Genomic DNA, 25,907 nt, shown 5'->3' with positions numbered 1-25,907 from the left:
AATGGGAATATATATATAGACACATCACCGTGCTTTGGAAGTTTGCTTCTTCGTTCATCTCTGCCACAGGAGTTTTCTTTCTGTTCATTAGGTATATTTCTGTTCATGATTATGATCTTCGAAAGCTAGAAGTAACAGGTGTCATCATGATATTACGCGTTTATTACACCTTGGGGCTCGCTAATTAGCAATCATTTTGTACCTAATAGACATGATTTTTAAATGAATGTTAAATTCAATCAAATATATAATTTAGTATGCCTAAGAAATTTTCTTTTTAATTTGGTTAAGAACCCAATTCTATAAACAAGTAAAATGAATTGCTTCTTGATATTTATGTGTATGAAAACATATTAATTAGAAACCATTTAGATTTAATTGTATTTTTTATCCTCTTAAAATTTCCAATGTGATTTTTATTTACTTTTAAATTCTGTAGGCTTTGTTTCTTAATTCTAAATTTAAACGGTTTTAATCATGTATTAGTTTATTATTCTTTAAATCATGTTGCTTTCATGTTGATATATGACAATACACCTAATACTAAATGGATTATTGACATATTTTATTAATATAATACTGACATGCTCACCTGTATGCTAAACTTATTAATTATAAGTTTTTTTTTTAATTTTAGAAAAATAAAATTTAAATAACAAATTTTATTATTAAATTAAAAATATTTGATAAATAATTTATTATCTTATCTTTTAATATCTTTTTACTTAATTGTAATTCTGGAATTTATATTTTATAAAATATGTATTTTTTTTGTCCATATTATTTTATGTAGTTTTTAGTCCCTCATTTTATAATATTCATTATTTTGGTCTGTGGATTTTCTTTTTACCCAATTTGTATCATTTAGTTTTTAACGATCATAATGTTGTTCAATTTTAAGATCAATTATCTATAATTTTTGTTACATTAAACATAATATAATAAGATTGGGTAAAGTATATAATGCGCGTGGTCTTTTAGAAAATTGAGAAGAATAGCAATGCAGGGACTTTAATGTAAATGTAATAAAATAGTGCTTCAGTATAATTTCAAAATTGAAAATTGAATAAAGTTGCATAATATTAAAACTTTAGTAATTATTCAAGAAATTCAAAGATTAAAGTTACGAATGATTAAAAATTAAAGGATTAAATATGTTTTTAGTCCCTAAACTATTGGCCGTTTCTGGTTTTCGTCCCTCTTTCAAAGTAAGGTACAATTTGGTCCTCATTCTTTTCGAAACGTTCGTTTTAGTCCTCGGAACTTTGGTTTTATAACTCATTTTATTGCTAAATGAGGACCAACTTTTTAAACGGTGTTAGTTTTCGATAACTAAAACGAACGTTTTCGAAAAGAATGAGGACCAAATTGTATTTACTTTGAAAGAGGGACGAAAACCAGAAACGGCCAATATTTTAGGGACTAAAAACATATTTAACCCAAAATTAAAGAAGTCAAATTTAAATAAAAAAAATTAAGAACTAAAACTAATTTTTTTTATAATATATAAAATCTAAAATTACAATCAAATATATATTTTATGTAAAGAGATAGCAGGTAAAAATATCAAGGCAGTTTAAATATATTATTGATCAATGTAATTGTTTAATTTCCTATTATTCAAATTTTCTTATTAAAATGGTGCTAATGATATAAAGGTTTAAACTAAGGTGTTTTAATAACTTAATTGGGATATTTGGTGTTCTCAATCCATTGACTAGTAGGCATATCACTTTTAGATAACTGGCACTTAATTAACTTACATTTATTTCATTAAATATTATTTTAGATATGTGAATTGTATGAGTGTTAAAAAAGTGTGTATGTTTACTAACACAAAGAAAAATTATGTTTGTTATTTTAGGTTTTCTTCTTCTTTTTGACGAGAGGCAAATTAAGTTCTTCCATGTGACGGTATTGTGTTGAAAGATTAGTATTCATGTATGTAATATGTGTATGTTTATGATGAAAATGTGTGATATTATGATGATGTATATTTCATGTGGATACTTTTATGATGTTATAGTCTACTATGATATTGTTATTTTTTGAGTGTATGGTGAGAGATGATATTATGTCTCAAGAGTCATGATATCATTGATAGTATAAATCATTATATGATATATTGTTTTGTAGGTTCTAGATTATAAGCATTAAGATATTAGGTGACAAGAATAGAAAAGACTTATGTTAAATGAATTATCTAACATTGAAATATGACGATATTTTCTATATATTTTCCTTGTTACATGTGTTCAATATGAATCCTCTAAATATATCAATTGTAACAAATTACTTTGAATATTGAAATGTAATTAAAGATTTGTGTTCTTAAAAAGTGAATTAGATAGATTTTGTTATAATTTTATCTGTAAACTAATATATGTATATGTTGTATGATATACCATGTTTGATTATTTAAGTGAGTACTCAAAACGATAATATGACTTTATATGTAAATTTAAAGAAACAATATGTAGGATAATTTTATCTTCTTTTATTTTTGAAATATAAGTATATATTATATTAGTTTGAGTAACATAGTATTTCTAACATGTATACATTGATATATGAAGAATAGTATTATCGATTATTATAATAACATGTTTTTCTGATTAAAAAAAACATGTTTTTTTATGGAGTGTCAAAAGGTCCTATTTTTTATTGTTAACATTTTTTTCGAGATATTTTATTAAAATATGTTTTGACAACTAATTTAACAAAAACATGAAACTATTTTATAATTACTAATGAATTTGAAAATTTGTATGTAATGAAGAATTAAATTAAAATTTTCATTCTTTTCAAAAATAAAATTAATAATACAGTATCAAATTTTATTTATCCAAAGTTTATTATTATTCAATGGAAAGAGATATTTTTCATCCTATATATTTACATGTATAAAAATAGGATTTTATTACTAGTAATAACGATAGTTTAAAGTCACAATTGTTGTTAAAGATGCAATGGTAATTGCCTCTTTTTACATGTTTTTTTTTATGATAGTTGTTGAATATAGTGAAAATTATGTATAAGATTAATCTCCTTTATGTTGAATATACACATAGGGTCTTTTCTTTATAATAGAAGAAATATGTACTAAGTCCAAAATACAAATAATAAATAATAACAAACTAACTAAATATAAAAGATAAATATAAAATAAAAATAATATATTTAAGACTTCTCTCAAGCTGTATGTACCAAGATTGTTACTAATATAATCCATAAAGACTTCCCTTGAGAAAAAAATTGATCACTCTTTTTCCTTTTTCATGTTAGATATATTATCTTTATTTTATATTTATCTTTTATCTTTAGTTACTTTGTTAATTTATTATCAATTTATCTTTTATCTTTTCTAAATTATGACAATGGTTTAATTCATTATCAATTTTTTGAATTTATGATGACGGTAAAAAATAAACCGTTGTCTGAAACTCATTTTAACCGTTGTTAAACTTTTGCAATAATAATTATCCATTAAAACTTATCAAGTTTATATAATTAGAATAAATTAAAATAATTCGTAAATAATTAAACTTTTAATCAACATGTGCATTAGTACGTAGACATATGTTCGTGACATGAAAATGGAACGAAGAATGAGATGAGTGGGAATGTTTAGTATGTTTCACATGTCCAAAGAAATATACAGTTATTTCCACACAAGAGTTCAATTGTATTTAAATTGAGGTAACACTGATATACATTTGATTGGACTTATTTGAATATATATATATATATATATATATATATATATATATATATATATATATATATATATATATATTTCAATAAATAATGAAATAAAAATTTTACTTTTATAAAAAGGTAATTTATATATAAATTAATAAAATAAGATTTATTATACAAGATGAGAGAATTATAGAATTTACAAATTAGTTTATATATAAAGAAATTTTAACGTATAAAAAAATTATAAAAATATTTAGGCCATCATCTTCAATGTGAGAAAGAAACAACATTTGCAAATAACTATTAAAAAAATTGATGAGAAATTTTTTCATATCAACATCACCTATAAATGATTTATATATCTATTAATTTTGCTAATATAAAAGTTATATAGTTTTAAAGGAATAATAGCATATGGGATTGGGACCAAGTGTCTGTTGGTTTGGTGCAATGGCCCCTGCATGCCCTTCCTTTCTTTTGTTTCTCTTACTTTTAGGGTTTAGGCTTCCCAAACCAATCTTCCATTTCGAATCGTTTTCCTAATTCATATGTCGGGCAGACCCAAACTTCCATTTGCCTTCAAATTTCCCAAATGGATTCACCTCTTCTTTCTCACTATAATATTTTTATTTGAGTGCGTAAAAGATTTATATACAATCAAATTATAATACATAAATAAGTTCAAATTTATTTTGTAAGATAATTTTTATAAAGTTAAATTAAAATGAAATACATTTATAAGATAATATCATAATTAATTTTAATAATAAATTGATTGAGTGTATTTATATCATGTTGTTATACTTATTGTCAACAAAGTAAGAAAAAAATAAGACTGTGTCTGAAGAAACCGTTAATGTCGATATTCATAGCACTTTGGCAGTTGAAACCTGACACATAAATCTGAAGAAAACTTATAAAAAAGCATTGCATGTGGGATCATGAGTTGGGTGCAAAGTTGTAGGTTTTAATAATTTTGGAAGTAGTGAGTTGGAGGAACCTACAAACAATCTCACATGATGTGATTAATTAAGATGTGTATATATAAGCCATGTTTAGGTGTATTATTAACTGCTATTCACCAATAATTACATTATTATTAGTTCACACACACATACATACATATATATATATATATATATATATATATATATATATATATATATATATATATATATATATATATAGAGAGAGAGAGAGAGAGAGAGAGAGAGAGAGAGAGAGAGAGAGAACCACCTTGATTTTATGTTTTTCATTTTCATGATCTTGAAGTGACACTATTCTGATACATACGTAGAAAGCTCGGAATCAAATATCAAATACCAGATAATGTTCTCATAATTTATTGTCCACGGATAATGTTGTTGTTACATTACAAGAACGATAATGGTAGTAATAATAATAATTCGATTTTTTAAAAAAACTTAACAACCATGAAAGTGGAATGGAAGCTCCTATATGTTTGATATGGGAAGAGAAAAAGAGAGAGAAAATACAATTTTGTATTGAAGGGAAAGTTTTAACAAATAAGCTTTTTTATTTTCTATAATTTTTTTCTTCTTTTCTTTTTCCCGATCTTCTTCTTATTTTCATTTTAAAAAAATATAATAACATGCATTATTATTTATTTTTTATTTTCTTTTTATCCAAAATATTTCCATCATAAGGATCTATTGAATTTGGAATTTGGATGACAGTTGACGAGGACGGGAAGATATTGAATGGAAAGGGAATATTTCCTTTCATTTCACTCTTTAGGGAGTCTACAACAGATACATATGAAAATGAAAGAAACAACAACTTTATAATTCGTCTAATAAATTTTATATGATAAATTTAAAATGAAGAAAATTAACACCTTTTATTGTAGATTTTGCATCCTTACAACACTTGAGGGAATGTATTTGTTACTGTATGTATCTTAAGGTTTTTCATTCAAACTAAAATAAATAAATACATTTTTCTATTTTTAATATAATTTTAAGTAAGGTACTTATGATACCTCTTTCAATATTTTTTAATGCATATTTAAGTGCTATTAGATTCTTTTTATTGTTATACTTAATTCTGTACTAATTAAATTAAGATATATTTTAAAAAATATATATATTATCTTATAATTTATACGATAACAAATAAAAAGGAACATTCTTTTTCGGTTAAAATCCGACGAGATAAGAAAAGGAAAGTAATACCTTTTTTTATGATGATGAGAGAAATATTGAATACGACTTCTTCTGTCTCTTATATTATTCTCTTTTTTCAAATAAAAACGTGTTTCATTTATCAATAGTTAAATGTTTTCTTTAATTTAGTAAAAGAAAAAAACATAAACAAACTATTTTATGGAAAAAGAAAAAACTAATTCATTATATTAGCGTTATATTTTTTTTCCTTTTAGATTAATATTTTATTCAAACCAAATATGTCTTAGTTAGTTTTTGTTGTAACATATCATTTTATCAGCTTATAACTAATAAAATAAGAGATGATAAGATCGATAAAACAAAATAATTTATCTTGAATTATATATAATATTAATATAGTTATTTCAAAAAATAAATAATTATAATAATAAATATATACAAAATAATAAAAGATAATTTAAACATTTTGAAAACTCTTTTATAGGATAACTACTAGAAATTAAAGAAGATTATTTCATTAAGACTATTCGTTGCATCATTGTTTTCCACCAAAGATGTATCAATATCTATATATTCATCCTTTGTTCACATTAATAAGGTGATCATTGCAAAAGAGACAAATAAACATGAAAATAAGTAAATAACCATAATAATAAATATATATAAAACAACTAAGTATAACTTAGTGTTTTTGAAAACTCCTACAATGAATAACTACTAGAAATCAGAGAAGACTACTTCGCTACACCAATGTCTTCTATCATATATGCATCAACATCTATCTCTCAGTTGCACACATGAATAAGGTGATCATCGCAAAAGAAAGAAAGAAACAAACACAAAAAATATGAAGCACACAAAAGGGTAGGCTAGCTAGTGCACAAAATAGTTATCATGCATAGTTAAGTCATGTCAAATACATAGAAGCATGGATAAAATAATTACATATACACACCAAGATTGACATTTAAACTCAATTATTTAGATACATGTCCTTGGCATTGGAATTCACTAGAGGCGTCCATTGTAGTAGTGTTTACGCTTTGCAAAGTCAATAAATAAAAGGGTTATCACCCTACTACTCACAAGGTTAATATCCTTTGCACATAGGACCAAACAATGTACATAGACTAGAACATCCTACTACTCTTCATGACATAACACATTCTACTCTATTTGAATGTGAATGATTATTAAAGTATCTGAGTACCCTCTTTCTAAATCTCATATGTCAATACCAAAGTCATCACTACAAAGAATTTCTCCTTAAAATTCCTGCAACACCATCACCATACATGTCCATAATCATATCATCACCTCAATTAATAATAAACAATATTATAAACATACATAAGTTCCATCACAGATTTATCTCAAACAGCCAAAGAAGAAAACATATCCAATCATAAAAACTGGCACTCAGATGGCGCTTAGCGCCATTCTTCTCGTATAAGTTATGCTCAGTGGTTTCCAATTGTTGCCCAACGCCAAGGCATTCACGAATATGACGCTCATTAGTACAAACTTGCTCTCGGCAACCGAGAGCTAAAATGCTCTCAGACCTACACAACGAGACTGACACTCAACGTCACTTTGTCACTGCTCAACACTATACTAGATATCAACAATTGCATTTTGTGTTTTAAGGGAATTGGACCTTTCCAATCGATCAAATCAGTACTCCTTTTTTAGTGCATTAGTTCAAACTAATTTTATACATGAAAACTCGTACTAATTTGTCCAATTGTTCAGATTATAAACTCTCTCAATCACACAAAACCAAACAAAAATAATTAAGCACGAAACAATCATCTAAATCATACAAATTAATTTAGTCAAACACTAATTAGATTCGTCATAACAACCAATTTCATTCTTAAAATAAAATCAATTTTCAACATGTAAAACATCAAATTTATCAAACTCACACACACCAAAACAACTTGCTAACAATTCACAATATCCTAACTAACAAAACTCCTCTCAATTTGCATATATTTTATCTATATACATAAACATCACAAAAACGATCGTAATATTACTAATTAAAAATATTCATAAATGATTAAAAAGACATGAAAAAAAAAACTCACATATAACAAATATTAAAAAAAGACAAAAAAATAAAGAGCAAAGATAATATTCTAAATATTAAAATATTTACTATTATTTATTCACCATTAATATATACATAAATACCGATTATGAATTTTATGTGCAAATACCTATATATATTTTAGCTATCTATCCTAATAATGAATTATATGCGATGTTGATTTAAATCAAATTTTAGGGATAAATTAACGGGGAACGTGCATTGTCTTGAACCTGATGATCACCACACGTGTGCTTTCTTCTCCGACAAAATATGACACCACAACAACATCTATATTAATTGGTGATTAATTATGAAGACAAAGTGACTGACCAGTATATTCAAGTAATATATATGCTAACTTTATGCACTTTTGTGATGAATTCTTTACATTTTGAAATTCAAATGATAACAAATTAAAATTAAACTTTAATGTTAATTTCTGAAATTAACCTCAATATCGTACTTTGATTATAAGTTACCAAGCATAATAAATTTATTAACTTTTAAAGAAATGATGCTAAAAAGTATTCCCACAAAAGTTTTCTTATTGATTTACGTGTAACACTATGTTATAATATTATGTATCATATTCATGGCCTTAAGGATATGATTTATTGTTTTTTTTTTAAAATACTCTCATGCCAGGTTGGGATATCCATTTCTATTTTATCTATCATTGAGATTTGAGAGTCCATTAATGATTTCTTTTATGGTTAGATGATCACAAGTATATTTTTTTCGCATAGTTTTATATATTGTCGAATATGTAAAAGAAAAAATAATTTTTCTTTCATTTATTGACGATGAAATTAATTTAATATTATTATGATTAATAAAACCATACTACGACAATATGTAAAGTTATTGAAAGTATAGGTAATTAATTGATAATAGTTTTACTATATATAGAATATGTGATTTTTTATTCATTCGAAAATTTTCATTAAAGAGTTTATGAATAAGAGAAAAATAATATATTTCTTTATTTTAATTTCTTAATTTTAAATTAATTGATGTACTTTTTTAATTAAACACTATTTTTATTTCTATTTTGTTCTTACATTAATTATTCTATGTTTTTAAAATTAAAATAAAAGGGAAGTATTGAATTGACATTTAAAAAAAATTAATTATTATTTTTAAATATTAACTCTTTTGCTTTATTCAATCACGATTATCATAATTCTTTTGCTTTATTAACATATTTAATTTTTTTCTTTAGTAGACGTTTAATGTTTTATGTAATTAAAAAAAATTATGAGAAATAATAAAATTACTTATTATTTTTAATAATAACCGAGTAATAAATCTTAACTGTAAAACTCTACATGATGTTTTTTATGCAAGAAACTTTTGAAATGTGAATCGAATACATCCCATATACACTTTCATAACTAGAGAAAGATTATCCAAGTACAATCGTTATAAAATGAAATTAGAATTTAAAAAAGTAATTTAATCAATTGAAAAAGTAAAAATTAAAATTTGACAAAAAAAAATAGAAGTAGAAAACAAATTTGGAAAAACAGTTTTTGATTAACTTAACACTTGTTGAAAAAGGAAATTCTTCTGTCGACGTTTTGTCCTCTGAATAAAAATATTATAAAAAAGCTGAAAATTAATTCAGCTGGTTACAACTGTTGTGGAAAAGCGGCAATAATTGAGGTGTTGTGCTTGATTTACTCATTGTGCATGTAATCTTCAGTGGAACATTTAACGAGCTGTGTCTCATAATCCTTACCCTAACTACAACAGAAACAACTCCTACACCACATGATCGTTGCAACTCCCAACGCACAATCATATCCACATACTTCTACCACTCTTCAATATACTAAACCTTCCCAACATACTATCTAAACAAAATTAATCTCAATTTATATTATTGGCCTTTGACTTGCACAAGAAAATTAATCTCAATTTCTATATGTGAATCCGAGATGGCTGTACATGTGAAAAATAATATTATCATAAGTATTAAGAAATTCAACCCTACATCCGATCTAATTTACAAATAAAATAATCTTGAAATGTACTATATTTTTATATTTTATTGATTTATACATAACCTACTTCTTGATTTACTCAAATTTACTGACCATTATTTTAGTTACCAATTGTTGGTATTTTCAATTGATTTATTAAATTAATGACTATTTGGAAAAAAAATATTGTGAAAAAATAAATATTCACCAGAGTTGATTATCGTGTTTATTTGAAATCTCAATTAAATTATTTGACTTTTAATTTATCTCAATTATGTTCTCATTATTTTTTTAAAGAATGATACAATTTGGTAATCAGTGCAGTACTAATAACATTAATTTATGTATTATGTGATTTGTTTTAGTTTTTTTATAGAATTTATTTTTAACTTTTTAATTTTCCTTTCCAAAAAGAAATAGTCATGTGTCAAAGAAGAATTATACCATATGAGAGAGACTATGTGACGTATGTTTCAGAAAAATCTCAATTTATCTTTTTATTTTATTTTTTCTGATTTTTTTTTAAATGGAGAATTTCATGTCTTTATAAATTGAGATTAATTTATATAAATGTTATAGTAATATTTTTATTAAAATTAAATTTTTTGTTAAAATTAATTTTTTTATTAAATACTTTTAATAATATTAAGTTTTTTTAAATTTATGTAAAAGTTAAATTTGGTAAGCATGAAATTGCTCTAGTTAAAAAAAATTAGAAACTGAAATAAAACAATAAAAAAAAATAAATTAAGATTTTTTATATGACATTTGTTCCAAAGTAACATGTGATATTGTCACACTATATTACGTGATAGGATTCTCATTCAACATATAACAATATTTTTCTTTTTTAAAAACAAATAAAAAAATTAAAAAAGAAACTCACAAATTAACATGTGACACATGAGTTAATGTCATTCATTAATACAGTACTAACGAAAAAAATTAAATTGTATCACATTTAAAAAAAATGAGAACTTAATTAAGATCAATTAAATAAGATTTTCAAATAAATACAAATACCAACAAAATATTTAAACCTATTTATCCCTGTTTAGAATAAATTAGTCTCTTATAACCGAGATGGTCCATAACATAAAGACCAATTTCAGGTTGCTTCTTCTTACATTCCATTTTTTCTTTCTGTACCCCTAAAAAATATAAAATCCCCAATTTATTCTTATACCAAAAAATTCTAAAGTTCAAAAGCTTCACCAGCCTAAGTCGCTGCATCATCATCATGTGATTCAATTTCTATACTCTCATATCTAGACTAATCACACTTCTTTAGGATTTTCATTTATTTTATTTTACATTATTAGTGTAAATTTTGCATTTTTTTTAGGAATTTATTTTCAAAGCTAAAAATGGTGCAAAAGTTGAATGGTAATGTTGAAAATTTCATCCTGAGAGCTTTGACCATTGTGGATTGTTTTGTGCATAACTTTCCTCACACGTGCTCAATTACGTTGATTCCTTTTGTGTTTAATTCTAGACTTACATAGCTTTTAATTTAAATATTAGAACATATTTTTTAAAGCTTTAGTCTAGTTGCACTTCGCGACAGAAGATTAAGACAATTTGAGAAGGCAAGTCAACTTTACTCGGGTTTTCTAACTGTTTTTGGGTCATAACTTTTTTTCATATACTTCCAATTGAATTTATTCTTTTTGTGTTGAATTTCAGCTCAAAAGGATTTTTGAGTGATAGAAAAAAAAATTACTTTTTGAAGATCTCTAAGAGATATAATTTTATTTGGAAGATAACATACATTTACAAGAATTGACTACTTTTTAAAATAATTTTTAAGTTTTTCTTGTTTGTAGAAATAATTTTATAGTTTTGCTTTGTTGTTACAAGTTTACATTTCTGGACAATTTCTATTACCGCACCATGTCTTTAAGTTTCCTTTACTCAATTTCTTGCATTTCATTTTCACTTTTTAGATTGCACTTTGATTTCTATTGTTCATCTATTATGTTTTATATATTTCGAAATGTATTTTCAGATTTTAAAATAACTTTCGAAATATTTATTTCAGAATTTCTTTTAGACTGAAATAATTGATTCCGAAGGTATTTTCAAATTCAAAAGTACATTCCAAACTATTTCATTCGAAATGTAATTTTTCATACTTTCTGAAAATGTCTGCCTAGAATATTTATTCTGCAAAGTTTAAAACAATAAGGGAATGTAGAGATTTCTATTATAATTTTAATAAGGGACTGTATGGAGATTACAACTTTTATGGGGTGAATGTAAAAAAAGGGGATGCGGGAAGAAAGATCCCAATTTCATATGTAGGCCCGTTTGATGTCCATTGACCTAAGCTTAACTTTTTCCGATGTATAATACTTTTTGGGATAAATATCTATAACCAGATTTACAATATACTTCACAAACTTTTAAATGAATTTTTTTGAAGTTTTATGGTAGAAAAAACCCTTAATGTAATGTCATTTATATGCTTTACTTATTCCACTGGTTGGACTACCATATTGCCGGATAATATATATGAAAAAAAGAAAAAAATTACCATTTATATTAAACCACTTCTTTATAAAAAATTTCAAATAACAATTTTTTTAGGGAAAAATATTAGTTCTAATAAAGTGAGAAGAAAGCGATTCCTTAAAAATATTCTTAATAACTACGATATAATTTCAAGCTCAACTATTATCACATTAAACATTTCTCATTAATGTCATTTTATAATTATACTAGTTAATGTTAATTTAAAATAATTTAACACTTTTTTACTTCAATCATTTGAAAACTTAAAGATTCAATATATTAAATTGTAAGCATTACGATCCTTTATTTAATTAAAACGATTAGACCATGGTTCGGTATTCAAATAAATTTATTTGTTCTAAGTATTACAAATAATCTCATTTTACACAGTTTTAATTTCTAATGTAAATTATATCTTTCGTGTCCTTTAATCTAACATGATTCTAAATTTGTCGAATAACATTATTAGAGTCAAATAATTTTCATAAGAATAATTATTCATCTCCAATAGAAGGTTTAAGGAATTGATGATTCATATTAGAATCTCTACCTATCAACATTTACAGTGAACACTAATGTTCTCATTCTAAATTTGTCGAGTGCTTAAAAGGATAATGCTTCAAGTGTCCTCCATGAAGTCGAGTGATTGAATACGAGAAAAGCTTTTACCTAATAATTGATGTTGAATCTTCTAAAAGTAGCTTAAGTGATCTCGATTCTATTAATAAAAATAATTACTATCGATTGTTTGATGTATTCACTTGACTACTTGAAGTATTATGTGATGACAATGTAACAAGTGTTCTAGAATCAATATTCAATGCAGTTTCAATTCATGAAGTTATGCATGTTTCACTTGATAGAAGAGATAACTGAACTCCAAAGATTTCTTCTTGATCCTAAATGGTATGTTGGACACTATGGATAAATTTAGCATAAGGTTTTGCAATATTTAGAGTCTACAAAGAGAGTTTGCTGAAGATTTCCAATTTTCTGCCTTAGAAAATCCTCGAAAGTACTTACCACCATTGGATGTGCCGGAGATTATTCTGGTGGGCATTGAGTTCATGGTCAAGTCCTCAAAATTTAAGAGGATATTTTGTCAAGATTTTATGGAGTTGAGAGAATGGGTAAACATAGTTTTACATGCAACATGTTTTTAATAGAGTTAGCGAATTGCAAGCTGATGTTCGGGATAGCATAATGCTATCAGTTATAGAAAATTTGGCACTTTTGTCCCTCGAAGATGCATATATTAGGGACTCATTGAAAAATTTGAAATCCATACCAACACTCACTGGTGCTCTTAAGTGTCTTTCAATTTTGTATGATCCTTGTAATAAAGAACTATGCATTACTAAAAGACTCAAATAATTTCCCGACCGATGCTCTTCGAGAATCTAAAATACTTAATATTCTATGAGGGCTGGGACTTAGAACTTGTGTGTCTCCAGATACTGTTTTAGAGCGTTGATGCATGAGGATCAACAAAAGGCATACTTAAGAGGGAGGTTCTTTTCTCTTACCTTGAAGTTAATGAACTAAAGTTGCTTCCTGATCAAGTTGTTGATAATAAAGGAACAATTAACCGAATACTGTCACGAGCAAGAGTTACATCTTATAATAAAATTTATTTATGCCTTATTGAGATCAATGACAATTAACAGTTTCCAAATAGGCTTGATCCAAGATCTCATGGTCGACATGAAAATTCATAAATATAAGTTGAGATAAGAAAAAAAAAACGTGACTTAAATTAAATAAAACATTTTCTGATCCTATTCATTTAGTCAAATTAAATTGCAATGATGTATTTAGAAAATCAACTCTAACACACTTTTTTACTTTAATAAGAGAGATTCTTCATGTTAACACCTATTATAACAATGACATTAATGTCAATTAAACTATTCTCTATTAACAAAATCTTATAATAAAAAAATAAAAATTCCATAACATGTTAAAACTTTCTTAATACTTTATTTATTTTCATATTTTTCATATTGATTGCGTTCATGAAAAACTTTAAATACATTTATAATAATATTAATCACTTATAAATCACTTATTTTAAAATTAGTTAAGTAAATCAATTTAAAAATTATACAATTTTCCTTTTAATGTGTTTTATCTGTCACAATTACAATAATCTATTAAACCTAATTTTTCCTATATTTTGAATGTATTATTTTTTATAATTAATTCATGCATGTATGTCTTTTTAGTCTTTATAAATATATTGTCCCCCTAATCTTTCATTTTAATCTTTAATAACATCATATATGTTGATTTTAGATTACATAACATATGACAACATCGTTACATTTAACTTTAGCGATCAAATTACTGATAAAAACAATTTAAAAAATGTCAATGACAAAGTAAAAAATTAAGCACAGGAAACTTATTTAAGACATTATATATATATATATATATACTGTCGTTAAAATCTAAAAATTAGATTAGAACTTTCCGTATTATCCAGCAGTAAATTGAGCAGCACGTGCACGTGCTCCACATGAGCACTCTTCGCATTCTCACCATGGCCGCAAGGCAAAACACACATGTGGCTTCCAAGCTCTTCTTCTCCAGATTCAATCGTCTACACACACTGACGGCGTTGTTATCAAAGACCAAGCTCGACGACGACGTCGTTGCGGCACTGTGCAATTGCTTCAGAGAGCGACGAAACTGGGACTGCATAACTCGCCAGTTCGGTTCTCTCCTCTTAAACGACTCGTCGGTTCAACAAATCCTTCTGCAGTTCAATTCCCCCTCCGATGCAAAAGCCGCATTGGGCTTCTTCCATTGGGCCGCAACTCGGCCCAGCTCCACCTTCCAACCCACCACTCGCTCCTACGCCATCACCATCAATCTCTTGTTAAGAGCCAACTTACTCATCCACGCCCGCGCTCTTCTCCGCTCTCTCACCAAAACAAACACTCACTCAGACGTGGTTCCTGCACTCGTCGATTCTCTTCTCGCCGTCGTAGTTTCAACCTCTCGGGATCTCGCCGTGAACCTTCTCATCCAAGCCTACGCCCAAGCCAGGCTACCGGACGTCGCGTTCCACGTTTGCCGTTACGCGGAGGAGCACGGAGTCTCCGTTACCGTCGTCAGTTTTAACGCCTTGCTTCACGCGGTACAAAGGTCTGAGAAATGTTTTCTGGTTTGGGAGGTTTACGAGTTCATGATTCGGAGAAGGATTTACCCTAATTTGACGAGTTTGCGAATCATGACTGATGCGTTGTGCAAGGAAGGTGAATTGCAGAAGATTGTTGACACGCTGGATCGGATAATGCGGAGGAGTACTTTCCGTTCTCCTTCTATGATCGTGAATTGTAGTTTGATGTTGAGGATTTTGGATAGGGGAAGCTTGACGGAATCGGAGAGTGATGTCGTGGTTTTGTTGAAGAGGCTGTTACAGAAGAATTTGCTTCACGAGTCCGTTGTGTGGTCTCTGGTTCTGCATGCGAAGGTTGCGTTTGGGGATTTGGATTCCGCGTGGGGATTGTATGGGGAGATGGTGAGAAAAGGGTTTGAGCCAAACGCGTTTGTTTACACGTCCTTTGTTGGAGCATTTTGCAGAGATGGGAGAGTTGAGGAGGCTATTGGTTTGGTGCGTGAAATGGAGGGGAAGGGGCTGAGGCCATACGGTGAGACGTTTGGGCACGTTGTTGTTGCGGCGGATTCAGAGGAGTGTGTGAGGGCTTTTGATGAGATGGTGAGGTTTGGGATTGTGCCTGATTGTGTGGTGTTTAATAAGGTGGTGGAGAGGCTGTGTGAGAAGGGTAAAGTGGAGAAAGCGAATGGAATGTTGAGTGTGTTGATGGATAAAGGGTTTTTGCCGGATGATGTTACCTTTTCTCTTTTGATGCAGGGTTATGCTAGAAAGGAGGAGGTTCAGGAGGTTTTGAAGTTGTATTATGAAATGGAGTACAGACGTGTGAATCCAGGGTTGTCGGTTTTCGCGACTGTTGTTCGGTGTTTGTCTCGTTGTGGAAAGGTTGAACATGCTGAGAGGTATTTGAGGGTTATGAAAGAGCGGTTGGTGGCTCTGGATGCGAGTGTGTATGAGGAATTGATTGATGGCTACATCAAGAAGGGCGATACTGCTAGGGCCCTTTACCTTCGTGAGGAAATGGCTTCTTTGGAGTTGTAATGTGACGACGTTATTCTAAAAAGAGGTGAAAGGACTGTAGTGCGTGATTTTTCGCAAAATGAAGATTCTTGCTAACGAGTATGCAGAACCTGAAATTGGATCTGCTGAAGCCCAGGATGTGTTCAATTTTTTCAAGGAAAGTAGACGTGTTGGAATTAATAGAGTTCAGTTTCTGAAGAAACTAAGCCCATCCATTGGCAGAAATTTGCCTTATAAATGCCAGAAGGTTGTAATTACTGAACAAAGCACATCTAGTCATAGTTCACACTATTGGATAACCACAAAATGTTTAGGTGATGGGAATGCTCAAAAGAAAAGATCTGAAACAGCCAATAGTAGTTGTTAAAATTTTGTTCTATGGGCATGTGTTGCTGCATATTTGAATTCTGTCAAGGTTGACATTGACCTGGTTGAAAGTTCAAAGGGGAGAAAGATTGCACGGTTTCTCCTGACCTGGTTGAATTATCGTCAAATGGCAGGGATATTTGGTTTGATTCTGATATGGCTGGTGGGGGAAGAAACCGCTCAGAGTGGAATATTTTCCTCCTTGAAAATGTTCTTGCCCCTGCATATGGTCGTTTGCTTGAGAAGATAGCATCAGTGCCCTGGAAATTTGTTCTTCTCGTTATGCCTAATAACATTAGGGTTAGAACCTTGGGCATCAGCAGTACGGAAACTCTATCAATTTGTTGCTGACTTTAATCTCCGTGTATTATATACAGAAGCTGGAGAAGGACAGTGGATTTCAACCAAACATGCTGTATTTCCTGATTTTACTTTCCCCAAGGCAGCTGCTGAGCTTGTAAAAGCGTTGTCTGGGGCTTCTCAACCTGTCGTTACTCTTCCACAGTCACTTTCTGAAAGGTTTATGGAAATCTCTTCGTCATTGCATTTTATGACTCCTAAACTGTTAAGGACTCTTTTAATCAGAAGGAAGCGTGAATTCAAAGACAGGAATGCAATGATTCTGACTCTTGAATATTGCTTACATGACTTGCAAAAGTCCTTGCAGTTTGATTGCCTATGTGGCTTGCCTTTGTTACCAGTTGCAGATGGTTCCTTTACATCAATTGATATGAAGGGAGTTGGAGAAAGAGTTTACATTGCACGTGGTGATGAATGCGGCCTTCTGAAAGATTCTATTACTCATCAACTTGTAGATTGTGCTATTCCTGAAGAAGTTCATAGAAAGCTTTGTTACATTGCCGAAACAGATGGCACACACATTTCTTTCCTGTCATGCCAGTTGCCTGAGAAACTTCTTGTGAAATTACATCCTGTAGAGTGGCAACATGCTCAGCAACTAAGATGGACTCCTGGAATTCATTGCCAACCAAGTGAAGATTGGTTGCAACTACTGCGGAACTATCTCAAATCATATTGTGATGATCTTATCATGTTTTCTAAGTGGCCTATTTTGCGAGTTGGGGATGACAGCCTGGTGCAATTACCACAAAAGTTGAATGTGATAAGAAATGATGGATGGAGTGAGAAAATGTATTCTTTGTTAGTGAAGGTTATATGTTTATTCTTGAGACATGATCTGTTATTGGATCACCCTAAATTGGAATGCTTTGTGCAGTCAGCAACAGCAAGAGGTGTACTAAATGTGTTTCTGGCTATTGCTTTGGAACCACAGAAGATTGAGGGGATCTTTATAGATGCATCTGAAGGGGAGCTTCATGAACTAAGAAGTTTTATTCTCAAAATCAAAATGGTTCTCTGAAGAGCAAATTGATGACACACATATTGAAATTATCAAACATCTTCCAATATTTGAGTCTTACAAAAGCAGAAAACTGGTTAGTTTGAGTAGTGCTATTAAATGGCTTGGTCCTACTGGTGTTTCTGAAGATCTCTTAAATGATAATTTTTTAAGAACTGAATCAGAAACAGAGCAAGTCAATATGAAAAGGTATTTAGGAATGAAAGAACCAACTAAAGTGTAATTCTACAAAGATTACATCATATGTCAGAGTTCCTTTCAAGGCAAGAAGTTGTTTTGGCTGCATTTGATTGAAGAGGATCTCTCACTCAAGTCTTCATTCACAATTTGTTCAGGCAGCCAATGGATCTTGGCAGCAACCATCAAGATAATATCCTATTTACTAAAATAAAATTTCAACAACTCAATAAGTTATCTTCCTTTATTGTATTTTAAGATGCATGCAGTTTTTGTGATTTTGCTTCTAAATCGTCAGTACGAGTATGAGTTTTTCTTAGATGAACTGAACTGAGTGAAAAGAGAGAAAGATAACTGAACATGAACTGAATTTTTATTACGTATTTTCACATCTGAAGGTATGGCTATTTGGCTTTCTCACTGTCAAAGATGTACTCAGCCCCGAAGCTCTCTAAAAAACAATTATTTTCTATACTTTCTTAACATTCTGGAATAAATATGAAGATGTGATGCGAATTTCAATGGTCTATACTAAGTATATCTCTCTAATAGTTATAATTCAAGGAATGGCATTAACCTGCAACCTCAATTTCATTGGAAATTAGTGATGCTTTGATTTGACATCATATATTTTTGCACTGATGTTGAAGTTTGACTTAACTAAAACAAGTCATGGATAATTACTTGATATAATTGTAATTAGAAATCAAAGCAGTTGTGAATTGTTCCAAGTAATTTATGTAAATAAACACACTGAATGTTCAGCTGCAGCTTTCTTGTACTGTTGTTTTATCCTTGGATGGTTTTGATTAAGTATTTTACTAATATAAAAACTGAGATTTGGATTGCTAACTAGAATCTTATTGACAACGAATCATTTGTTTTCCATTTCAGAGAAATACTACGTTGTTGTACGAATGATGAGGCAAAAAGCAACCAAAAAACATTCCTAGAATATGCTTATATCTCTTAACGTCTTTTTGGATCAGCACAAAATTTAAAATATAACATTTCGTTCTTGGTAGGATTTGCACAGCTAAAGAGGCACAACAATAAGAAGAGAATTATTCGCCTGATTATTAGAGACATCGAATCTAAACAATAGACATTTTACTATAGCGTTTAGGATAGAGTTTAGCGAGATACTGTTTAGTGAGTTATCCTAGATTGTCTCTGCGATAAACACTATTTCGATGGATGATTTTGTTAAACTTCAAAATAAATGGTTTCTAGATGATATTGTCTTAACATTCCCTTATAAATATTAGGCTTATAAATATATGGAAGGAAAAGGTTAGGGAGAGAGCTTTAATAGAAACAATGGCAAGTCAAGGAAAAAGGGAGAACCTTTTGAGTTTTTACGGAGAAGAATGAAAGAAGTGAAGAGTAAGAGGTAGGGGAATTTACATATATTATTGTTTTCTTTTCTTGCCTTGTTGCTTGTATATCTACATGATGAGTTGAGTTAAATTGGGGTTATTTTTGGTTTCATTCTTTTGAAGTTAAAAGAACTTTTATTTGAATTATGTCAAGATTTTGAGAAAGATGATATTTTTATGGAAGTTTTTATTTTTAAATTATGATTTTAAAGTTGGAATTTATAAATGTCTTTTTATGTTTGTGTGTGGTAACTAGGTGAAAGGTGGTAACTCGGTGAAAGGTGGTAACTCGGAGTAGTTATACCGAAAGTGAACTTCCTCGAGACTCTTAAGAGAGTAATGGAAAGTAACATATATACTTTGTCGAGGCTTCCGATGAGAATAATGGAAAGTAATACCATTGGTAAGTTGTGTGCGATAGTTGCAACTCAATTTCCCAATGCTAAGATCACAAGTGATTGTATTGTGTTCTGTGAGACAATATTTTTTGTGTGCATTTGTTTGAGTTTATGATTTTTGTTGAAATATATATATATATATATATATATATATATATATATATATATATATATATATATATATATATATATATATATATATTTTGAAAACTAAGATTTTTGTTAGTTTTAGATTAGCTCCTCATCATTTGTTTCGTGATTGTGGTTTTCGTATGCGATAATTTTATACAAGAACATATGGTAATATAAGTGTTGAGAAGATGCACAACACTAGAAAGAATGATCAATATCGAAAGATATTTGAAATAATCTTATAGTCTTAGAGTTTATTTTTTCGAACAAAGTTTATGTTTGTAAAATAATATTTTTTTTTGTTTATTGAAATTTTCAATAAAATAAAAATGAAGTTTTATTTTAAATTATATAATTTCGTATTAATTATAAATTTTAGAAAGTACAAAATGAAATGTTCTGCTGCCCCTAGAAGAAAGAAAATGACCATGGTGCTTCCTTTTCACCCTTAGAAGAGGAACAATCTCTTGAGTTGGATTGCATTTTTTTCCATTCTCTGGGGCACAAAATAAAATTTGATTAGCTGCTTCATAAACAAATTTTACTTAGAGGAACGAGTCAACCTTAAATCATGTGAATATAAGGATCTTTTGGAAGAGATAAGAATAAGTAGGATCTTGTCAAGCCATTGCCCTACATAAATGAAAGAGTGATTAGAGAGTTTTATCCATTAGCAGTAGTAGTTATTTTGTTTGAGTAGTCACGTAGAATCATGTTAGCTTGTTGTTTGTGATTTTTTGTCATGTCTTTGGTAGTTTTTTGTTTTTCAAGTTCAATGTTGACCTATAATTTGAGAAAAATCACCTCTTGTCATTGTTTTTGCATGATTGAAAATTGAATTTCAACTGAAGAATGTTATTATGTGTGGTAGTGAAAATAGGTTAAAGAAATTAATGACTTATAGAATAAAATTATTGTTCGGTTATTGAAATCTAAACTCGGCGAGTTCTTTTAATTGAGTTATCATCTTTGAATCTCAACAATTAATCTTGATAGATTCTCTCATCATTATCCATATTTCAATCTATAAAATTCCAATCACTTTTTAGAAAATATAGATTTGGATTGAATTTCATTCCATTTTATTTAAATTTTATAGATTTTTTTTCTCACTTCTAACTAGAAATGAACTAATCAGGTTATGAATTTATTAGGAATTCTGAATTGTCCAAAACTAGGAAAATGAGTATGAAAATGAAGTATATAAAAGAATTTTTTTGATTTACTCTTTAAATGTATAATAAGTGTATCAAATATTTCTTGTTAAATTTTGTAACACAACTTTAACATAAGTTATAATATTTAATGACTTATTTGATACTAAGTTCTATTTTTATAAAACCAATTTAACATTAAATTATAAATTTCAAGAACTAATTTATCGTTAAATTATATAACTAAGAGGTAGTTGCTGCAATTTTTCCCCTTCAGAAAGAGGCCCATGTAGATTCCACATCATTGGGCCAGGTGTCAGATCACGGCCCAGTACACTGTTTTGCATTTCAGGCTTTTTAGGATATATATTATTACTTCTATTCAATTGGACTCATCTTTTTGGGCAATTGCTTCCTGCACCTTACCAAAATTCATCCGACATCCTTTCACTTCCAATAAACATTTTGGAAATTGTTTTCCGGAAAGCAATTACCCTTTCCTATTACGGAAATGATTTTCCGCAAGGAGTTTTGATGGAGTGAAGGAAGAAATATGATAGAGTGTAGGAAGCAACAGCCATCTTTTTGTCGTGTTATTTGAAGCTGAAGTGGCAACTTTCTACTTGGAAAGCATGTGATTGTGATTATATTGGTAAAGTCACAAAATCTTCACACCTAATTCTGTGTTACTAGAAAATCTTTAACTCCAAAAGGTAAGTCTTTTGTATTCTTTGTGCCATTTTACATCCCCACCATTATTACTATTAGCTCTGAAGAAAGTTTAGATTAAGAATAATCATTCTTTGATAAATATTAATCATTAATATTACATTATGTGAGTTCTTCACTACTCCTCTCACATCGAAACATATACATATTATACAACTAAATATTTTTGGATGATCAAATAATTCATTAGAAACTCTAATAATAATAATCCTTAAATCAAATTGAACTCTGTAAAGGTTATTTATAGCATCAAATTTGCACTCATTATTAAATTAATTGACCTTATATCTAAAGTCTTTTACAATTCAACTCTGTAAAAGATACAATTCAATTACATGCAGTTGTGGGAAATTTCTACGTATTTTCTGCACCAAGAGAAAAAAAGAAAGTGTACCTTAAGCAAAAGGGAAACAAGTAATTTATACGAAGGAGATTTAAGAAATGACCTTAAGGACGAAGCTCCTTCAGGCTTACTCTCAACATTAAAAGAATAAAGAAAGGAATAAACCAAGAGAACATAAAGTGTTTATATTCTCCATTTTTTTTTTGGGCTTAAACAAAGGAAGATGTTCTTCTTTTTTATTATATCCTCCTAATTGTCCCAAAACTAAAAGTTAATTATCATTATTAAATTTCCCAATGCATCCATAGATCAGCCCAAAAACTTAATGCTGCATCTTCATCATCTCAAACTCAATGGGAGAACGAAGTAAACATTTACAAAGTGAAGATAAATAATGAAAGAAGTTTAAACTTTAGAAAGCTTTACGCAAAGAAGAAATTAATCAATGTCATTCCCAGCTAGACTATTGGTGTTTCCTTTGCACCTTTTGATGCATAATATTCTCTCTTTGCTTTGTCTCCTTCAATGCATAATTGGTGCAGTCTAGAACCTTTTGCACCTTTCTTTCACATGAGTTATGCTACTATTAGCTGTAGGGCCATTTTCCCTTTTACAGGATGGAACACTTTTTCCAACCCATTACTTCTTTTTCTCCTTATTCTAGACCACAACCATATAATTAATTATCTAAATTCAAATTTAATTTATTACTATTTATTTATATTTATGATGATATATGTACATACATCAATTAGCTCAGCTTCATATGCTGCAATGGTTGCAGATTTTCAGAGTTAAAAACATCTACAAGTAACACAGTAACATCTTCCAATATCTGTTCTCTTTCTTTTATTGTACCACCTGAAAAGAGAACATGGATGAAGTACACTATGGCACCATTCAACAGTAAAAATGAAAAAAAAATACAAAAATAGAAAGAACAAAATCCATTCACCCTGGTCAGTTTTTTTTTTTTGGGTTATTGCTGTCATAATTAAACCAGTTAAGTACCATAATATCTCTGATTTAGCAAGCTAGCCGTGCTTGCCGGTTTCTCCCTTATTCTAAAAAAAAACCATAACAAAGGGAGATGAGATTCAAGGGTTGAGCTTTTGTGTTGTTGAGCCAACCATGATGAATATATAAGCAACCAAATCAGGGTTGAACTTGATTCATGCACCTTTTTTCTGCATTTCCCTCTTCCTCTTGAAAGACTCTTGCTTCTGCAAATCCATTTGTTTGCGAAACTTCATGATGAAAAGGTCAGCTGCAAAGTCAATCTCATCCTCCAGTTTAAACTCTTTCCCTGCCTCTTCCTTGGAGTTCTTCACCAAGTCAATCACCGACCCTCCAAGATCCAAATCCTCAGAATCAAAAAGGGTGTGTGTGAGATCCGGGTACTTGCCATCATCATCATCATCATCACCGCACTCATAGTTGTAGTAACCTTCATAGCCATCTTGATCTTGCTCCTCCACCACCAGGGTTCCACTGGGGTTTGGCAAGGAGAGTGAGTTGTTGTACAACACTATGGCCTTGCTTTGGTCAGTGCCATCTCCCAATAAGCAATCGTTATCCTTGGACTGAGAATCGTGCCCCCACACAGAATGAAACTTCTCTGAGAGGGAACTCATCAACAACTTTTTGTTCTTCATCAGGGAGAATATGAGCAAACGAGCCCTTATGGCATTTGTTTTGGACTTCAGAGCCATGGTTTTTGACTTTGCCATTGAGCTCAGATTTGATATGATCTGCTTCAGAAACCCTGATGCTCGGTTCTTCATGTTGTCTTTCTGATATATAATACCAACTAACAAGCAACAGATAGTGAAATAACAGAGAACAAGAACAACAGTAACAGAAAAAAACTAACGAAGCAAATCAAAGGTAGGAAACAAAAAAGTGAGAGTGTGAAGAGAGTTTTTTGTTGTTGGTGTACAAAGTTGTACGTTAATAACGCAAAACAAGTGTTTTGGGACGAAAGAGTACAAGATGGGTACAAAGGTTTATATAGGCGATGGTGTTGCAGGATTGTATAGAGTGATGCTAGCTGTTTATTGTTGTGAGGGAAACACGTACACTTTAATTGAGGGTTAAGAAAAGAAAAAACAGTAAAAGTGACACTTGGCTTTTGGCGATAGGTGTGAGGTATTGCTTGTTGGGTGAGTATTAGACCAATATACCTAGCTGCACTTTTTTGGTGGGCGGAAATCATTTTTTCAGAAATATATTACTTTCACATCATATATAATAAAAAATTGGATAAATATTTTTCAATTATTTGTATATTTTAATTTTTAAATTTACAAAATAATAAATCTAGTTATTTTGCCTCTTATTATATTTTTAACGTATTAAATGATGTTACAAATTACCATTTAAGTTAGAAGGTAGAAATTGTGTAAAAATGGTGTTTGACGCAAAAAAAATTAACAATTAAATTAGAAAAAATATATTTATTTATTCTTAGACATAGACGAATTTTAATTTTACAATAAAATTTAAGAACTAAAAACATATTTAATTTTAAAAAAATCGCTTACCATTATTTTTAATAACATATTTATTATTTTATATGAAAATATAAAATAGATATATATTCAAATATTAATATGTTGAGTTGGGAAATTATTATATTGTTTTGTTATATCATATTTCAAGACTCATCTAAGTGAGTATGTTTATATGGGAGTCTATTACCTTCCAATGATGGTAATTAAGTAAAAAAACACGTACTTCTCTATATAAACACATGTTAGATATTATTGACATTTTTTAATAACATTCTTTGGTCTATTCCGATCAGTTTTTTTTTTTAATTTGAATTAGCTCATCATCATCTTCGATATTCGAATCATCACTCTTATTAAGCATATTAGCCATTTTTAAAATTAATTTTAATTATTTCGTAAAACGAGCTTTCTTAGAGGTCAAAAAATTTGGAATTGTCACGAAACTACTATGAAGTGAATCAAGATGTTGTAAGTCCTACAAATTATTGATAAGAGTGACATCCTTCAAAAAAAGAATATCAACCAAGGAATGAGACTCTATTGGCATACCACTAGTAAAAACATTTAGATTTTTAACAATAGAAGGTTCATTCACAATACAGATATTATCATGAATCGCCTTTGACTCAAGTTGATTAAGAGGTAGGCTCCACCACAAGACTCAGATTTTAAAACCAAACATAGAGAAGTCTTAGTTATATCTTGAATACCACTTTAGGACAATAATGTATTTCTATGTTTTTGCCAA

General features: G+C 29.2%; 2 protein-coding genes across 2 annotated transcripts; one reads left to right on the top strand and one right to left on the bottom strand.

Annotated features, from left to right (window-relative positions):
* The first annotated feature begins 14,794 nt into the window (after positions 1-14,794).
* Positions 14,795-18,143, top strand: LOC124830715 (Pentatricopeptide repeat (PPR) superfamily protein). Its single transcript, XM_088092012.1, has one exon. It carries the CDS (start codon positions 14,965-14,967, stop codon positions 16,606-16,608), a length of 1,644 nt encoding a protein of 547 aa, XP_087948138.1. The 5' UTR covers positions 14,795-14,964; the 3' UTR covers positions 16,609-18,143.
* Positions 18,144-23,411: 5,268 nt separating this feature from the next.
* On the bottom strand, positions 23,412-24,637 carry LOC124830711 (transcription elongation factor). Its single transcript, XM_047304508.2, has one exon. The coding sequence runs from the start codon at positions 24,428-24,430 to the stop codon at positions 23,819-23,821; it is 612 nt and encodes a 203-aa protein (XP_047160464.1). The 5' UTR covers positions 24,431-24,637; the 3' UTR covers positions 23,412-23,818.
* Between the last annotated feature and the right edge of the window lie 1,270 nt (positions 24,638-25,907).

This window comes from Vigna umbellata, chromosome 5 (genome assembly GCF_029865625.1).
Source record: "Vigna umbellata cultivar VRB3 chromosome 5, Vumbellata_1.0, whole genome shotgun sequence".
NCBI classification, from domain to species: domain Eukaryota; kingdom Viridiplantae; phylum Streptophyta; class Magnoliopsida; order Fabales; family Fabaceae; genus Vigna; species Vigna umbellata.
This window is presented reverse-complemented; position numbering and strand designations above follow the sequence as displayed.

Coding starts and splice junctions, on each gene's coding strand:
- LOC124830715 (XM_088092012.1), top strand. CDS start 14,965: ATGAGCACTCTTCGCATTCTCACCATGGCCGCAAGGCAAAACACACAT.
- LOC124830711 (XM_047304508.2), bottom strand. CDS start 24,430: ATGAAGAACCGAGCATCAGGGTTTCTGAAGCAGATCATATCAAATCTG.